Source organism: Mucor velutinosus, assembly GCF_035048745.1.
Source record: "Mucor velutinosus strain NIH1002 chromosome Unknown tig00000041, whole genome shotgun sequence".
Taxonomy (NCBI): domain Eukaryota; kingdom Fungi; phylum Mucoromycota; class Mucoromycetes; order Mucorales; family Mucoraceae; genus Mucor; species Mucor velutinosus.
The window spans coordinates 1,756,129-1,771,164 of NW_027041905.1; the positions used below are offsets into that span (position 1 = coordinate 1,756,129).

At 41.0% G+C, this 15,036-nt stretch overlaps 8 protein-coding genes across 8 annotated transcripts; 5 read left to right on the forward strand and 3 right to left on the reverse strand.

The window, feature by feature from the left end:
- Positions 1-866: 866 nt before the first annotated feature.
- Positions 867-1,256, forward strand: EFTUD2 (U5 small nuclear ribonucleoprotein component; the record flags this gene model as incomplete). The annotated part of the gene is made up of 1 exon (XM_064820154.1): positions 867-1,256. One exon carries the CDS (start codon positions 867-869, stop codon positions 1,254-1,256), a length of 390 nt encoding a protein of 129 aa, XP_064684074.1.
- A 283-nt stretch (positions 1,257-1,539) lies between these two features.
- Positions 1,540-4,446, forward strand: ATC70_000744 (uncharacterized protein; the record flags this gene model as incomplete). The annotated part of the gene is made up of 16 exons (XM_064820155.1): positions 1,540-1,668; positions 1,724-1,846; positions 1,899-1,944; positions 2,007-2,038; positions 2,093-2,116; positions 2,176-2,576; positions 2,632-2,704; positions 2,761-2,828; positions 2,883-2,994; positions 3,052-3,175; positions 3,234-3,334; positions 3,395-3,531; positions 3,589-3,814; positions 3,865-4,129; positions 4,204-4,248; positions 4,307-4,446. The coding sequence occupies 16 exons, from the start codon at positions 1,540-1,542 to the stop codon at positions 4,444-4,446; spliced, it is 2,046 nt and encodes a 681-aa protein (XP_064684075.1).
- Positions 4,447-4,530: 84 nt separating this feature from the next.
- ATC70_000745 (uncharacterized protein) lies at positions 4,531-8,782 on the reverse strand (the record flags this gene model as incomplete). The annotated part of the gene is made up of 10 exons (XM_064820156.1): positions 4,531-4,659; positions 4,714-7,366; positions 7,424-7,515; positions 7,580-7,726; positions 7,776-7,970; positions 8,031-8,247; positions 8,304-8,383; positions 8,493-8,546; positions 8,610-8,639; positions 8,720-8,782. The coding sequence occupies 10 exons, from the start codon at positions 8,780-8,782 to the stop codon at positions 4,531-4,533; spliced, it is 3,660 nt and encodes a 1,219-aa protein (XP_064684076.1).
- A 390-nt stretch (positions 8,783-9,172) lies between these two features.
- On the forward strand, positions 9,173-10,249 carry NGG1_1 (Transcriptional regulator; the record flags this gene model as incomplete). The annotated part of the gene is made up of 2 exons (XM_064820157.1): positions 9,173-9,525; positions 9,589-10,249. The coding sequence occupies 2 exons, from the start codon at positions 9,173-9,175 to the stop codon at positions 10,247-10,249; spliced, it is 1,014 nt and encodes a 337-aa protein (XP_064684077.1).
- A 57-nt stretch (positions 10,250-10,306) lies between these two features.
- Positions 10,307-10,755, reverse strand: GPI11 (Glycosylphosphatidylinositol (GPI) anchor assembly protein; the record flags this gene model as incomplete). The annotated part of the gene is made up of 2 exons (XM_064820158.1): positions 10,307-10,590; positions 10,650-10,755. 2 exons carry the CDS (start codon positions 10,753-10,755, stop codon positions 10,307-10,309), a joined length of 390 nt encoding a protein of 129 aa, XP_064684078.1.
- A 469-nt stretch (positions 10,756-11,224) lies between these two features.
- Positions 11,225-12,261, forward strand: ATC70_000748 (uncharacterized protein; the record flags this gene model as incomplete). The annotated part of the gene is made up of 2 exons (XM_064820159.1): positions 11,225-11,884; positions 11,947-12,261. 2 exons carry the CDS (start codon positions 11,225-11,227, stop codon positions 12,259-12,261), a joined length of 975 nt encoding a protein of 324 aa, XP_064684079.1.
- A 60-nt stretch (positions 12,262-12,321) lies between these two features.
- On the reverse strand, positions 12,322-12,923 carry ATC70_000749 (uncharacterized protein; the record flags this gene model as incomplete). The annotated part of the gene is made up of 3 exons (XM_064820160.1): positions 12,322-12,600; positions 12,650-12,759; positions 12,812-12,923. 3 exons carry the CDS (start codon positions 12,921-12,923, stop codon positions 12,322-12,324), a joined length of 501 nt encoding a protein of 166 aa, XP_064684080.1.
- Positions 12,924-13,085: 162 nt separating this feature from the next.
- On the forward strand, positions 13,086-14,156 carry ATC70_000750 (uncharacterized protein; the record flags this gene model as incomplete). The annotated part of the gene is made up of 3 exons (XM_064820161.1): positions 13,086-13,340; positions 13,400-13,820; positions 13,882-14,156. The coding sequence occupies 3 exons, from the start codon at positions 13,086-13,088 to the stop codon at positions 14,154-14,156; spliced, it is 951 nt and encodes a 316-aa protein (XP_064684081.1).
- Between the last annotated feature and the right edge of the window lie 880 nt (positions 14,157-15,036).

The following is a 15,036-nucleotide window of genomic DNA, read 5'->3' on the forward strand; positions in this document are numbered from 1 at the left end:
AAGCAATGTTCAAAGCACTCTGGAAAAAACCCCCTTGGAAACGTGGTTCGTTCTCTGCTGACTGACATCTTGAATGTGTATGCATGTAATGAAAAACATCAAATTTGTTTCATTCATCAGCGACATGAATAAATAGCAAATGTAAACATTTCCTCGTATAGGAAATTGCTAATTGATTTAGAGACAGACGCTCATCAGTTTCCCCCCCCCCCCCAAATTGATGTACATGGCTTCATAAATCCAGAACACGCTTGCATGAAGTTTCTATTCAAAATTCGCGAAAAAAAAAATCAACTCTGTACTAAATATGTCCACTTTATTCTGTAGTCGTATAGACTTCCATCATAAATCATCGTCTTTTACAGATTATCAGAAACTTCTTTTTTCTGTAATGATTTCAATCGGAACATGGCACGATGATGATCCTGATTCGAATGTCTACAGTGAATGTCATGTTCTGCGCGATTTTATCTCTCTACTACGACAAGAAGCTTGACATACGCCTACTGCCGTTGCGACTGACTCACTCATTGACTGACTGAAAGGCTAAATGTTTCATTAGAAACTTGCTTGCTCTTTCAAAAACGAGACACAGCAAGCCTCGGTTTCTACAATAGTATATGAAACCACAGGTATAAAAAAAAACTGGTTTTACAGTACAAGATGTAAAATCAGGACAGACAGACTTTCCCATTCTATATAAAGAGCACTCAAAAATGGAATCAAGAAGCATAGAAGCCCTTTCTTTTTTCTTCAATCTAATCCTAAAAATCATGTGTAACTTTTTATTTAATTCGCTTTTATCAATTCATTATAATCGTTGTGTAAACAACGCTCCTTCTTGCTCTTCTTCTTCTTTCTCAAAAATGACACGTAGAAAAAGCTCGCCAGCACTTCCAATCCTACATGACAACACACATCAAGACATCAAACAGGCCATCATGCAACATTCTGCTTACTGTGTGGCAGCTACTACAGATGATATCGATCAAGTAAAGGGCCTGCTGAACGAAGAAATTGTCGAGAATGACGATGAAGACTATGATCAATTTGATGGTTCAGAGACCCGTTGTGGTTGTGGTGTGGCGCTGACCAAGGGATGGGCCTGTGATGCTTGTAGAATCAGTTGCCCTGGCTGCAATCGTAGTCTGACGAGCGACCCTCAAGATTATTGCACTCGCTGCAGTTCACATTGTCAAGAACATGGACTCTACAAGAACGACGACTTTGGATCATGCCCTCAATGTGTATCATAGTAAACAATGTAATTTCATTCTCTGTAAATAGCACCCAAATATATCCCCTAACCCCAAATCAAATCAATTATATAAATGAACATGCATTTGCCTTCATTATTATGCATCCACTTGCCTTACTAAGAAACTTGAAGGTTAATCCAAACCTTTTGATCGCGTTTCCCGACTCGTGCTTTGCTTGTCCGGGTCTGCAGTGGGTAATGCTTTTTACCACGCGAATGGACTTTCTTTATATTTGTCCTTTCTTTTTTTTTTTTTTTTTTTTTTTTTTTTTTTCAACATCATGCTTCAAGTAGGATTCATTACACCGTACAGGATAGCATTACTGGTCTTGATTGACAACTTTTGTAAATTCAGTATACACGATTCATTGCTGCCGAAGCTTGCCATCTACATCACAAAGAGCATTCTGGTAAATCAAACAGCAACCCATCTGAAATGTCACTATTTATACTAGTTTGTCGTAGAACGAGGAGAACATCAGAAAGACTTGCTCTGAACCATCAAAGAAGGACATTTTCTCAGAAATATCAAACTGGAGTGATGACCGCCAAGTTATTGAGACAACACTACAGTTTCTTGAAAATGAGGTACATGTCTACTACAAATGCCATGTTGGTTTGATTCTGACGTTTGGACTAGCTGACAGCCATCCGGACACAGCATCTTTTGAATGTATTTATGAATGGTATGGACAATGCCAGTTAAATGCTCCTTCCATGCTTACTGATGTCGACTCAACCTACACAGCCCTGAAGCCACTCTTAGACTCTGAGCCAGAGGTACAAGGAAAGAAACAATGATTTGCATGAATATCCCATTAATTCATTTTCCAGGACGAACACGATAAATTGAAACTGGTAAATGATGAACCATCACGCTGTCTCTAGTCGTGGAACCCTAAAAATGATGGTAACAGGATAAATCAAGTGTGATGGGCCTGTTTGTGAGGAAATGCAGGATCGAGTATGCGACACTTCCATTTGATCAGCTACAACACATCTTTCAAGCATATCAACAGTTTCTCGATGGAGTGGCAGGAGACACTGAGTTTGCAAATCAAGACATCACTACACACTGGATATCTGATTACAATGTAGCAGCCTTCTTGAGATACCAAGCAGAGACCATTGAACGCACAGGCACAACTAACATTAGTCCGTCTGTATTGCACACCTATCTCGATAAATTCGAGAAACAAGTGCCTCCCATCAATATCCTGCGACAAGTAAGATACCTTAATTATACCAGAACCAAGGAGTACATTCAGTCATTGTCTCATTTGCATTTGTCCATTGATATGAGCTTGGATAAAGGAGTGTAAGTATCATGCGTATACGGCTTTTTGTCTCTCTAGCTGCTGATATCTGTATAGAAACGTACAGTATGCACTGCTTCATTTGGGTATCATGGAATATAAATTTGGACACTCTTTCAATGCACTGTCGGTGGGTTATTTTTGCATTAGTTGATACACATTAGCACTTACTTATGATACAAACAGGCTTTGAATGATGCGCTATCTTCAGCTAGATCTAACAAGGACGAACTTTGTTTACAAGAAGTTCAGTTGTAAGGATGCCATTCGTATATGTTCAATATAGCCAGAGCTGACTTTTGTACTAGCTGGATTGAAGTCTGTCGAAAGAACCATCCATTCAATGAGTTTAGTTCCTATACAGATGACTATCTAAACAATCTTAAAACACTGACTAGAGCCCGCAATCTACTACGAACTGTGAGTATTTGAGTACATTCTGATTCAATTTGTCGATGAACCATACATTTCAATTAGGGAGAACCATGCCGTTACGTGTTTGAACTACTCTACAAGAGTCTGATTCACATCATCATGAACGACATACAACACATGGACCGTGCTCAATTCCTGACAACGTCTTTGACATGGCATCGATATGGTAATCACTGTATGCCAAACTCCAATGGAAGCAATAATTAACATGAGCTCATTTTCAGGCAACAGCGTCTTGGCAAAATCATATTTGGACCTAGCAAATGCATCAAACGACAAATCACTGGATGACATTGAAAAGACCATCATCACCGAAGCTAATATGGCAAGTGTTCATCAATAAAGACCACTGCATGTAACTAATATAAAAGACTATTCATTACAGTTGCAAGCATCGGGAAACTTGGACCAAGCTATTAATGTGCTTGATTTATTTACAAAGAGGTATCAGAGCGAAAGTGATTTTCTGATGGGTTGGAGACAGACAAAAGCACGCATTGCCCGACAGATGGAACGCAAGAGGTAAATTGTCAATGAGTTGAATGTATACAATTTTGCTAAAACTGTAGCGATTGCTAGAAAATTCAACCTGATTGAACATCAAAACGACCTATTGCAACTTACCATACCACCGGATTCAGAAGAATACTTTATCGCCTGTCATGATCATGCCTATCAACTTATGCTGAAAAAGGAGTTTGAAAGAGCTTTACTGATACTTGATGAAGTACATGATTTCATTCAGAAGACGGACAGAACATCTCAATTAGGTGATAATCTGATTCTGCAAGCAACTATCCATCTGGTAAGCCATTAAATGATTTTCGTCGTCAAGCGCGCTAATGGCCAAAATAGAAACTAAGTACACCATCCACGGCCATTCCTCTCTTGACACAAGCCATCAAAGTAGCTAAAAGCTCATTTGATGCCAAAAACTACTACAGAGCCACTATCAAATTGGCTGAAGCCTATCTACGCCTGAATCAATCTGTCGTTGTGGAAAAGTCAATCTTCATGTTGGAGAGCATCTTTCCAAAAGTGCTCATTATGAAGTCGAAACATTTGGAGTCTGACCTTTATTTGACATATGCAAAGGCATTAGATGCGCAATGCATGTTTCGTAAGTTTTTGCTCAGAGAGAAATTGAATGCAAGAAAAAAAAAACTAAACTAAACTAACCTGATCTCTTACCAGAAACCGAACATCTGATTCTTGAATATGTAGAGAAGGCAGAGCAAGGTAAACTCAGATTATCAAAGTGGCGTTGTGATTTACCAATGCATTGCATGATCTCTAGGATTCCGTGATTTGAAATTGGTAGAGGAATTATTGACAGTGTTGCATTTCAAATCCCTGATATTGGAGAAATTGAAAATGACATTGGAAAAGCACAAGACCCTGAATGAAATACGAAATCTTCAGCAAAAGAAAGCATGATCATGAATTAAAAAAAAAATATGTGTTTATTTACATCTATATGGAATATTCTTGATATTTACTACTGCTATTACTACTACAATCCTACTTTTTGACACGACCAGTATAAGTAATCTTGGTGTCACGTCTTCCCTTCTTCTTGATGACCTTGTTCAAAGGAACATAACTGAAAGGATCCATTTGGCCCTTACGCTTGACATCGCCACCAGCTCTCTGTAATAACATGTGAGCTATCCTGATACACCACTTGATCCAGATTCAACTTACCTTTGATCTAAATTCTTTACCAATTTTTTCAAACTTCTTGACGGGTCTCTTTGGCTTCTTGGCTCCTTCTTCACCATCATCCACCTCCATAGCATCATCCACAGCATCCTTGCCCTTCTTGAACTTGATTCTGTTTCTCTTATCACGAGTAAAGCCATCAGGATTTGTCATGTGTTGCATGTAATAATCTTCACCAGCTTCTTCGGCTTCCTCTTCAGCTTCTTGTTGTGGTGTAGGCTCATTAATGACAAGACGACCATCATCGCCTTCAGCAAAGGCGTTCTTGTTGCTCTTGATCTTGCGTTGTTGAGGTTTGTTGGATGAGATACGGCCCAGAGCAGAACGATCCAAGAAATCAAGAGGTCCATCCTCACCATCTTCACGAATGAATGCATTGGAAACAGCCTGCTTCTTTTTCTTTTGTTGCTTGAGCGCAGTGGCAGCAGCTTTGACAGTCTTGAGTGTCTCATCCTCAGAGCCTTCATCGTCAATTTCACTTTCTGAGCCGTACAAGACCTCTTCATAAGCATCTTGGAAGGCACCCTTCTTGGCAGAAGCACGGGCAGAGACATCTTCATCGTTGTCGCTATCATCATCAGCAGCATTGGCGTTCTTTCTTCTCTTGGCTCTCAAACGACGCTTCTGGATATTGACAATCATCTTTTTATCATCCTCAGGCATCAAAGCAGCGACAGGCTCATATCCAAAGCGACGGATCAATCTTTCAAACAAATGTCTAATTTTGACCTTGAAGTGACTCTTGTGTTGGTGTTGACATTTGAGCAGAGAACGAACAATGTCGCCCAGTTGAGGTTGCAAAATACCAATGTCAAGCACAACAATACAGACCTTGACATAGCCAACAGCAGCCTTGACAATTTCACGGTTGTTGGAAGCAGCAAGCACGTTGATCGTTTGTAATAATTCGGAGGCCAACTCGACGGGCAACTCATCCTTGAACTCGAAAAAGACACGAGATAAAGCACCCACAGTAGCGCCAATCATGTGGGCAGTGGTACCAGCTAAACCAGCGGTAAGCATAGTAAAGAACTCGCCCAAAGTAGCATTGGCATCAGGGAAAGACTCATCAAAGCCTTCAAGACGGCTGTTCTTGACAATACCACCGGCCTTCATCTTGTTACCCATGCTGACCAGTAAATCAAAAGCAAAGTTACGCGTCTTCTCGTTGTTGTCCTTGGAAGCTAACACAACTTCAGAGAGAATAGCGGGAATAAAGTGGAGGTCAGTAGCAGGCAGAAGTTCAACGACTTCCTTTAGAGTCTTGATACGATCCTTCTTGGCGGAACCAGTGCAGCTACCAGTGGCTTCCAATAAGTGGTTTTGTAATTCCTCGATATGCTGAGCAACTACCTGGCGACCGTTATCGCAGCGCATGAGATGGTTAAGCACCTTGTAGCCCTTCTTTTGCAAAGTAGGGTCACTCTCCTTTGATAAGAGAGATTGCAATGTACCGTTGTACAAGAGTTGAGCTGACTCGAGGTCCAAGAAAGGAATCATGATGATAGCAAGATCCAACATGGTATGAGACATGGGAGGAGGCATGGAGGGATCGTTGATGACAGTTTCATTGGACTCTAATGCTTGAGAAAGCATGCCAAGCACCTTCTTGAAGGTGGTATTGATATCTTCAGCTGTAGTAACAGTCAAGTAAGACTTGATGACTTCAGCCATGAAACCACGGAAAGCAGGGGCGATTTGACTAAAGACGTTGAAAAAGACGGCAAGATAGTTGACGGCGAATTTACTCATGAATTCCAAGTTTTGGCTAGCTTGAGCCTTGGTCAAACCATAAGCCTTCAACAGATGAGCATCGTCCGCAGAGGACTTGACAAGAGCTTGGTTCTTTTCAATCAAGAGCTGCAAGGCTTGAGCAATGGTGGGACGCAAATCAGGCTGAGTATAGAGCAGAGAACTGAAGCGTTCAGCAACAGTGTCATTGAAGGCACGCATTAAATCAACAGGCAAATCACAAAAGCCAGGAGCTAAACTCCAGATTTGGTTGACTAATGTTTCGTAGACCTTGGCTTGCATTTCCAATTCACGAGCAGCAGCAGCTTCTCCCTTTTGAGCGAGTCTATCACCCAGAGGAATCAGCACATTGACAAAGTAAGAGAGGGTTGTGTTGGTAGTATATGTCTTGAGCAAGGGAAGCAAAAAGGCACGACCTACTTGATTTGAGGAAGTAGGGCTTTCCAAGTTGAGAGGAAGGATTTGCAAAAAGAATTGAGGACCCATGGTGGAGATGGCAACACCAAGCGTCTTGTCGAGTTGTTCCTTGTAGGCTTCAGAAGGAGAAAGACGGAGTTCACCCAGCAATGCTAAACAACCGTTCATCAAAGGAGCAGCATAGTGGTTGAGCTTGTTAAACATGGCTTGTTGCACCGTCATGACATGTACCCAGGCAGCTTGGAAATGAACACCAAGACCATTCTCCAATAAACCGATCATTTCTAAAAGGCCATTAGCTTGGCCAGCGCTTGCTTGTTCAACCATGTCATCTGTAACACAATATTCGATCAAGGTGCTGAGACAGTTGGCAATTTGACGATGACATCTGGAATCTTGTTGGAAATCGTTGAAGATCAATGCAAAAACAGTAGCGAGATCGTTGGCACATTGAGCAGGGTTTAATCTACGCATTCAATTAGATATCACTTAGATGATAACTGCCATAAAAAAAAAGACTCACTTGGCGTAAGAGGGGAAAGCTTTGCCAATGATCAAAAGCCAAGTAGGCAAGAGGCGTTCATCAACAGCAGCAGGCTTCAATTCGCAAATAGCCTATTCATCAAATTAGTGTCAATGGCGCTTTTCCAGATCATCTCACTGTCATCAGAACCCTTACACGAATCAATCCAGCAAATTTCTCGGTATCCATATCAGTTTCCTGAGCATCGAAGAGGGCTTCAAACACATCGAAGGCTGCTTTGGTGAGGAAAATATTGTTGAATTTAGGAAGTTGGAGCAAAGTTTGACATAAAGTTGAGAATTTCTGTATCCAAATCAGTCTTCAGCCCATTCCAAAATCATCAGTTACTTACATGAGGTGGCCAGTAAGGCACAATAGTTTGAAGCAAAGCGAGCATTTGCTGAGCGGCGTGTTGGTCGGATTTGGAGGTCTCATGCAACACTCTGAGGATGAATTCAGATGTCATGTCGGCAGCAGGGTGAATAGCAGTAGGAGGAGGTGGTCTAGACAAGACATTGCGAACGGCATCTTGAGCTCTCTTGCGGGCCTACATTGTCCACTCTCGTCAGTTCTGCTGTTTACATACGTCTAGTGTCAGAATTTTTACCTTGGGAGAAGCATTAGCACTCAAAATGAGCAATTGTTGGAATGCTTTCTTGGTGACAGGCATAGACCAGTTGGGAGCATCTTGAGCAGCTAAAAGCTCTTGAAGACAACCAATGATGGAGCGAACAATGGGCTGCTCGTCCTTGTGTTGTTCAAATACATTTTCAATGATGGCGATGATATCAGCAAACTTTGATCTAAGCACAGAGTGAGGGAGGCTATGAAATGGGGTTAATCAAATCTTCAGTAGTAGATCATAAAGACATTTGCATACAAAGGGAAAACTTCATCCAACAAATAAAGCAAAGCACCAACCAATTCAGTGGATCCTTGAGATGATTGCAATGTAGTCATCTAAGCATAAGCAATGTTAGCTATCTGCATCATCATCACCATGACAATAGACATTGATCCCCCCCCCCCATGTTGCTGGTCATCTAAAAAATTTTCAATTGACATTTACCATAGCACCAAAGTAAGCGGTGGGTGAGAGCTCTTCTCCTTGCTCACGAATAGTCTAAATTTATCACATGTTTGGTCAGAACGATTCAAATTTATCAGTCGATGACTTAACATGTACCTCTTCAATAGCGACCAATGTTTGACCATACTAAACATTTGACATGTCGATTTAGTAAATGCAGGAATCTTTCTCCAATGTTTACACAAAGAGAAAAAAAAAGACGTTACCAGTTTCTGATTTGCCAACTTGGAGTTGGCTTGTTTTCTGATTCTATCCAGCTTGGCCTCCATAATGTCCAAACGATGAAACGATTCAAGTTTTATTGAAAAAAAAAAAAATGTCTATTTCCTGATCAAACAGCAATCAGGAAAGCTTTCAAATAAAAAGAAAATTTTCAATATCCGGACTGTTTGTGACTATGTGAGATGCTGGATTGCCCGAGCAAGTTGCCTTCCTGGATGTCTAAATCATAAGGGCAGAAAGGTGTAACCAAGCAGCAAAAGAAGAGGAGCAGCATCATCATCATTCATATCAGCAGCAGCAGCAGCAGCAGCAGCAGTAGGACCCTTTTCATTTTATATCTCTTCCCCGATTCTCTCTTTTTTTTTTTTTTCTTCTTCTTGTTCTCTTTCTCTTTTTCTTTTCTGCATTCAATCATTTGAAATACACTATTACATTTGATGGCGGAACATCCACATTTACAATCGTTTCGACAAACAACACCATTTCTACCTGTTCCTCATCACCACGATATAGCAGACCACGATCAGCATCATGAAGCCAGAACAACAGAAGACTCTCAGTTAGTGTGTCGTTGGAACCAATGTCTCAAGGTCTTTTCCAATCATACGACACTCGCTGACCATCTGTCTGAAGATCACATCGGTTGGAAAAAGGGAGGCTACTCTTGCGACTGGGACAATTGCTCTAGACAGGGAGCTAAATGTCACAATAGATTTGCCCTGATCATGCATTTGAGGATACACACAGGAGAAAAGCCATTTGAATGCAAAGCACCCGATTGTGGACAAACGTAACGCATTTTGCATTGATTTTATACTAATAATGAAATGAACTAATACCCACAAATTCAAAGGTTTGGTAGAATGGATGCCTTGACGAGACACAAAAAAGCAGAGCATGGAGAAGGCGTTACAAAGAAACTCATCAAGCCAGCACATTCAGCCAATATCATACCTCTTTTAAATACTCCCACTGCCGCATCTGCTGCCGCAACAACAATCTCCTCTAACCATACTCCATCATCATCGCTATCGACCATACCACCACTCAACAACAAGCAGAAAAAGACCAACGATGGCAACATCAATACAAACAACAAGCGAATGGCGACACCCTCACTAGATATGTTGTCCAAAAATAAGCGGCATAAGGTGCAGGATGAATGGTACTCAAAGCACCAAGACATCAAGTTATCCGAACAAGCATCCAACGTGGCCACAGCCCCCACAAGTACATTGAAAAAAGATTTAAACCGGGGAACCGCATACAGCCAATATCGACTTGCCAAAGCACAACTTGCCTACATACTACGGGAGAATGAGATGCTTCAAGACGAATACGAAATCACACAAAAGAAACTGAAGAGAATGAAGACAGAAAGAAGAGTTTTATTAGATGCACTTATGAACAGAGAAATGGAGCAGCAAGACGAAGAAGTGGAGGTGGTTGATGAGGAGGAGGAGGAGGAGGAGGATATACAAGAGGATCTGTTGTCTCATATCAAAGCAGCATAAGTAAACATGAATACACTCGAATAAATAAGTTGAAAGGGGAATATGGTGTTTGTGTATTTAAGGGGGATTTGTATTGTTGTTACTGTTGCTGGAGGATTGAATTCTAACGTCTTTGTTAAAGTCTTGATACGATGGTGGGGGCTGATCTTCATGAGGATCAAATGTAGGTGGTGGCGGTTGAATGCCATCCGTATGGATGGGCGTATACGGAGCGTTGGCAGTTGAGTTGTTCGTTGCTGCTGCTGGCATGTTGCAGGGGTGTAGATGGGACGGCATGTGTATACGTACTTCTTGTCCTGTATGCCGTATAAATGTGGTTGCGTTCAGTTGATTGTTTCGATCTATTTTAGATAGGTTGAACACTTAAATGCTGATTTATTTACATGATGTGAGGCAATACCTTCTGCACGAGCTGCAAGTCTACGCCTTCTTATCGCTAAAAAGAAGGCAATGAGTAGTAAAATTACACATAAAAGCCATAAAGCATTAAACCCAACTGTGGCCATTGTTGGGAGAAGAAAGAGAGAGAAAAGAAGCCAAGAAATAGAATTCAAGGAAAATTATGAAAATGCTGAGCTGCTGGTTTATTTTGAGAGAAAATAAGAGTACACAGGGCCAACACAACAAACGACTATATACTTGTAACAGAGGGATACACACCCGCCTGATGCCATTGCCACACTAGAGACAGTGCCACTCATTCAGCCAGTTAGCAAGCCAGGATTGTAGGCTACCTGGCTACTGATGAATCTACTAAGGGTCTAAAATGCCAGCATGCACTATTATGATGCTATAAATGCAGAGCTTGCATCCATTTGAAATGACTCCCGTCCGTTGATTCTCCATTTTGTGCCTTGCTATGATTTCTAAATTGTCCCGGGCAAGCGGTGTAACGTTAAATTCAAAGTTTCATAAATGTGAAAATATTTTTTTTTTTTTTTTTTTTTTTTTTTTACTGCTGTCAATACATTCATCATGTCAGCAGCAGCAGAAGAACACAAAGACTCCCCTGTTGCCTCAGAAAAAGCAACTGAAGCAAAGGGAAACATCCGAACTTATCAAGGAAAGCAGTACGACATCACTGATCCCAAATTCCAAGGTCTCAGCAAAAATGCCATCAAGAAGATTCTACGAGATGAAATATGGGAGGAGACAAAATCAGAGCGTACCAAGGGCAAGCGAGAGAAGTTCAAAAGAAAGAGAGCCGAAAGACGTCAATTGGAGAGAGACGGTGCTGTAGAACCTCTACCCAAGAGACCCAAAGCAAAGCACATGTCAGTCGGTAAAGTCGGTGTCATTCTTGATTGTTCATTTTCAAGCTACATGAACGACAAGGAGATCAGTTCTATGCGCCAACAGATTGTCCGTTGTTACAGTGCTAATGTGCGTGCTGAGAAGGAGTCTATGCAAATGGCATTGACCTCGTTGGATGAACCGTTAAAGAAACAATTGGACGCCAAGGCGCCTTCATGGGAAAACTGGAAGAATTTTCAAGTGACCTCAGAGCCCTACCTGAATAGATTCAACAAAGAAGATTTGATCTATCTTTCAGCTGATTCAGAGAATGTAGCGCATGAGTTGGAAGAGGGTAAAACATACATTATTGGAGGTATTGTGGATAAAAACCGACACAAGGCAAGTTGACATGTAGTAGGACCTGTAATTTCGAATGCGCTTGTGCTCACATCTCAGAGCAGAATCTATGTAACGACAAGGCAGCAAGTCAAGGCATCAAAACTGCTCAATTGCCTATTGGTGATTATATCCGTTTGGCGTCTAGAAAGGTCTTGACTGTGAACCAAGTGTTTGAAATCATGGTGAAATGGCTTGATTGTCGTGATTGGGAGAAGGCTTTCATGGAGATTATCCCCGAACGAAAATTGAAAGAAAGTACATTTATTAATCAACATGGCGATGAGGAAAAGATAGAGGAGGAAGAGGAGGAAGAGGAAGAGGCTACAGAGGATACCACTGCAAATCAGACTGACCATCAGCAAGAGGAAACCGCATAAATCTCGAAAATATGTATCAAAGTTTATAAATGTACAGGATTCGTGTATAATAAAAACCCATTAGACTTCTTCAAATTCTACATCTTCGTCTTCGTCGTCTTCATCCGCATTTCCATTGCTAGCTGCTGCTGCTGCTGCTGCTGCTTCAGTTGTTGTCGTTGTCTCTTCTGGCAGCACAATGTCTGAATCAAAATCATGGCCATCTGTTCGAATCGCCACTGCCTTCTCGCTGTTTTCTTTCAGGACGGGTAGCTCCTTTTCCCAACTCTCTATCCTTGTCACGTATTTATCAATTGTATTCTTCTTGATCTCGATATCCCGTTTAAGCAATTTATTGGACTATGATGCGTCAGTACATGCAATGTAATCACCACATCCAGTGCCATACCTCTGTCACCGATAGTTCTTTGCTACCTAACGCTTTTAGGCGTATGTCTCTAAGCTGGTTCTCTATTTGCAGAAATGAGATCTTTAAGGCAGCTAAGTATGTGTTTAGACCTGAAATAATAATGAGTTGAGCGGCACATCATCTCCAAACAGTACATCATACTTTCTGCATCGTCTTCTTTTTGTTGGGGGTCTGCGAGGATGGCCTCCAAGCAAGCATCAAAGCTTTTTGATAATTCGTTTGTTAATTCAGTTAAACTCATAGTGTGCTTCATTTGTGCTTGAAGGGGCATGAAATTGCGTTGAGAGAGGTATATTGGTAGTGGCTTTTAGTGAGGCTTCGTGACAATGTTTCCTGCTTTTTCTTTTCATCATTCAAGTTTCAATGAAGGATAATATTTTTTTTCTCGTTTGATAACTCTATTTTCTCGTCCAAAATGTCTCGCAAAACTGATAGACTTGCTAAGAAGGCAAACAAGAAGAACAACGCTCCTACTGTCGAGAAAATTGAAGCTGCCGAAGAAAGCAGCGACGAAGAAATCCCTGAAGCTGTTGCCATTGAAGAACAAGATCAAGAAGAAGAAGAAGAGAATAGCCAAGTCGAAGAAGAAGAAGAAGCCATAAGTGGGGATGAAGACGATGAGGCAGTAGAGCAGGAACCTCGTCCCATCAGGGCTAAAATCAACGATGAGGTAAGAGGTTGCATTGGGACAGCCTTGATCTGAGTGACATTGACACAATGCGTATTTAGGCTGCCATGATCCGTATCACTGAAGCTTTTAAATTGAAGAATTTACCTTGGATCGAAACCATGGCAATCACCTCCTCTAAGCCTGTTGTTGTTGAGGATGTGCAAAACGACATGCAACGTGAATTAGCCTTCTATCAACAAGCCCTCGAAGCTGCTAAATTAGGCAGAGAACTTGTAAAAAAAGCCGGTGCCGAATTTTCCAGACCTGAAGATTATTTCGCTGAAATGTTGAAGAGTGATGAACACATGGCCAAGATCCGTCAAAAGTTATTGGATGAAAGCGCATCACTCAAGGCTTCTGAGGATGCCAAGCGTCAACGTCAATTGAAGAAGTTTGGTAAGAAGGTCCAAGTGGAGAAACAATTGGAAAGACAAAAGCAAAAGTCAGAGATGCTTGACAAGATCAAGTTACTCAAGAGAAGTAAGTTAGAAACATGTGGCATGATGCTCTCGAATATAGTATTTATTGATACCGTTCACAGAGAGAAAGGATGGCGAAGATTTAACATTAAATGACGATTTTGATATTGCTTTGGAGAAAGCCGATACCAAGCGTGCAAAGACTGATAAAAAGAGTGCACCTGTCAAGAGTCAAAAGAGAATCAACAAGGATCTTAAATACGGTTCTGGTGGAAAGAAGGGGCGCTTTGCTAAATCAAATACTCTGGAATCAACATCTGGTTTAGGTGGTTACAACAAGATGAAGGGCAAGCCCATCTTCAAGGGAAAGGGCAAAGCATCTCCAAAGAAGAAATAAACCTTTCAGTCGATAGAACATGTATAAATTATATTATTCCGCTTTTTCTACCCCTCCCCATGTCATTATTTTGTTCATTCTCTCCATTTTGTAGCTATTAAAAAATAAATCTAGTAAACCGCATCTAAATTATGATTTGCATTCATGTAATTTTAGCTGTCAGCAGAAAGGTTTTGACATCTCCTAGTCAGCTTCGCCAGCCAGGAATATTCACAACTCCGATATGTTATTTTTATTCGTTCGAGGTTGGTTGGATTTTGATTAATTTCGACTTGATTGAACTATTTTGGAAGAATCGACTATGTAAATTGTGATGATCCCTCTAGGCTTTCTTAAGCTTTTTTAACGTACTTTTTGAGACGCATCCAGTGGTAACAACTAAAAGGGATTTTTTGAATAAATCTACTGAGCAATTTCAAAAAATATGAATTGAAATGAATTTTGGCGGCTGGTGAGGCCAACTAACACACCCAATGCCATTCGAATCATGAAGGCACTAACAGATACTTCTGAAGCTAATGGAAAGTAGGTGGCAAATTACATAGTACTGCCTCTAGCCATGCTATTTCCCTTTAAAATTTTATAATTAATAACGTCTATAAGCCAAAATACTTATAAGATCTATTTCTTTCCTTTGTGAGGCTTTAAAAGTGTCTAGGGACCATAAATTTATCGTGTTATGATGGCACTGTACTAGCCGATCTACCACGCTGCGCTCGATGACAGTGTCGTCCTGAGGGCAATCACCGAAGACATTTTAAATCAGAGATAATTAAAAAAGGTCATGTCAGAGTCAGGAAGAGGTGTTGGAAGTTATCCCCCCCCCCCCCCTGCAATCCTCTTTGCTTATACACTGATATCAAACGAAAGCTATTATCGA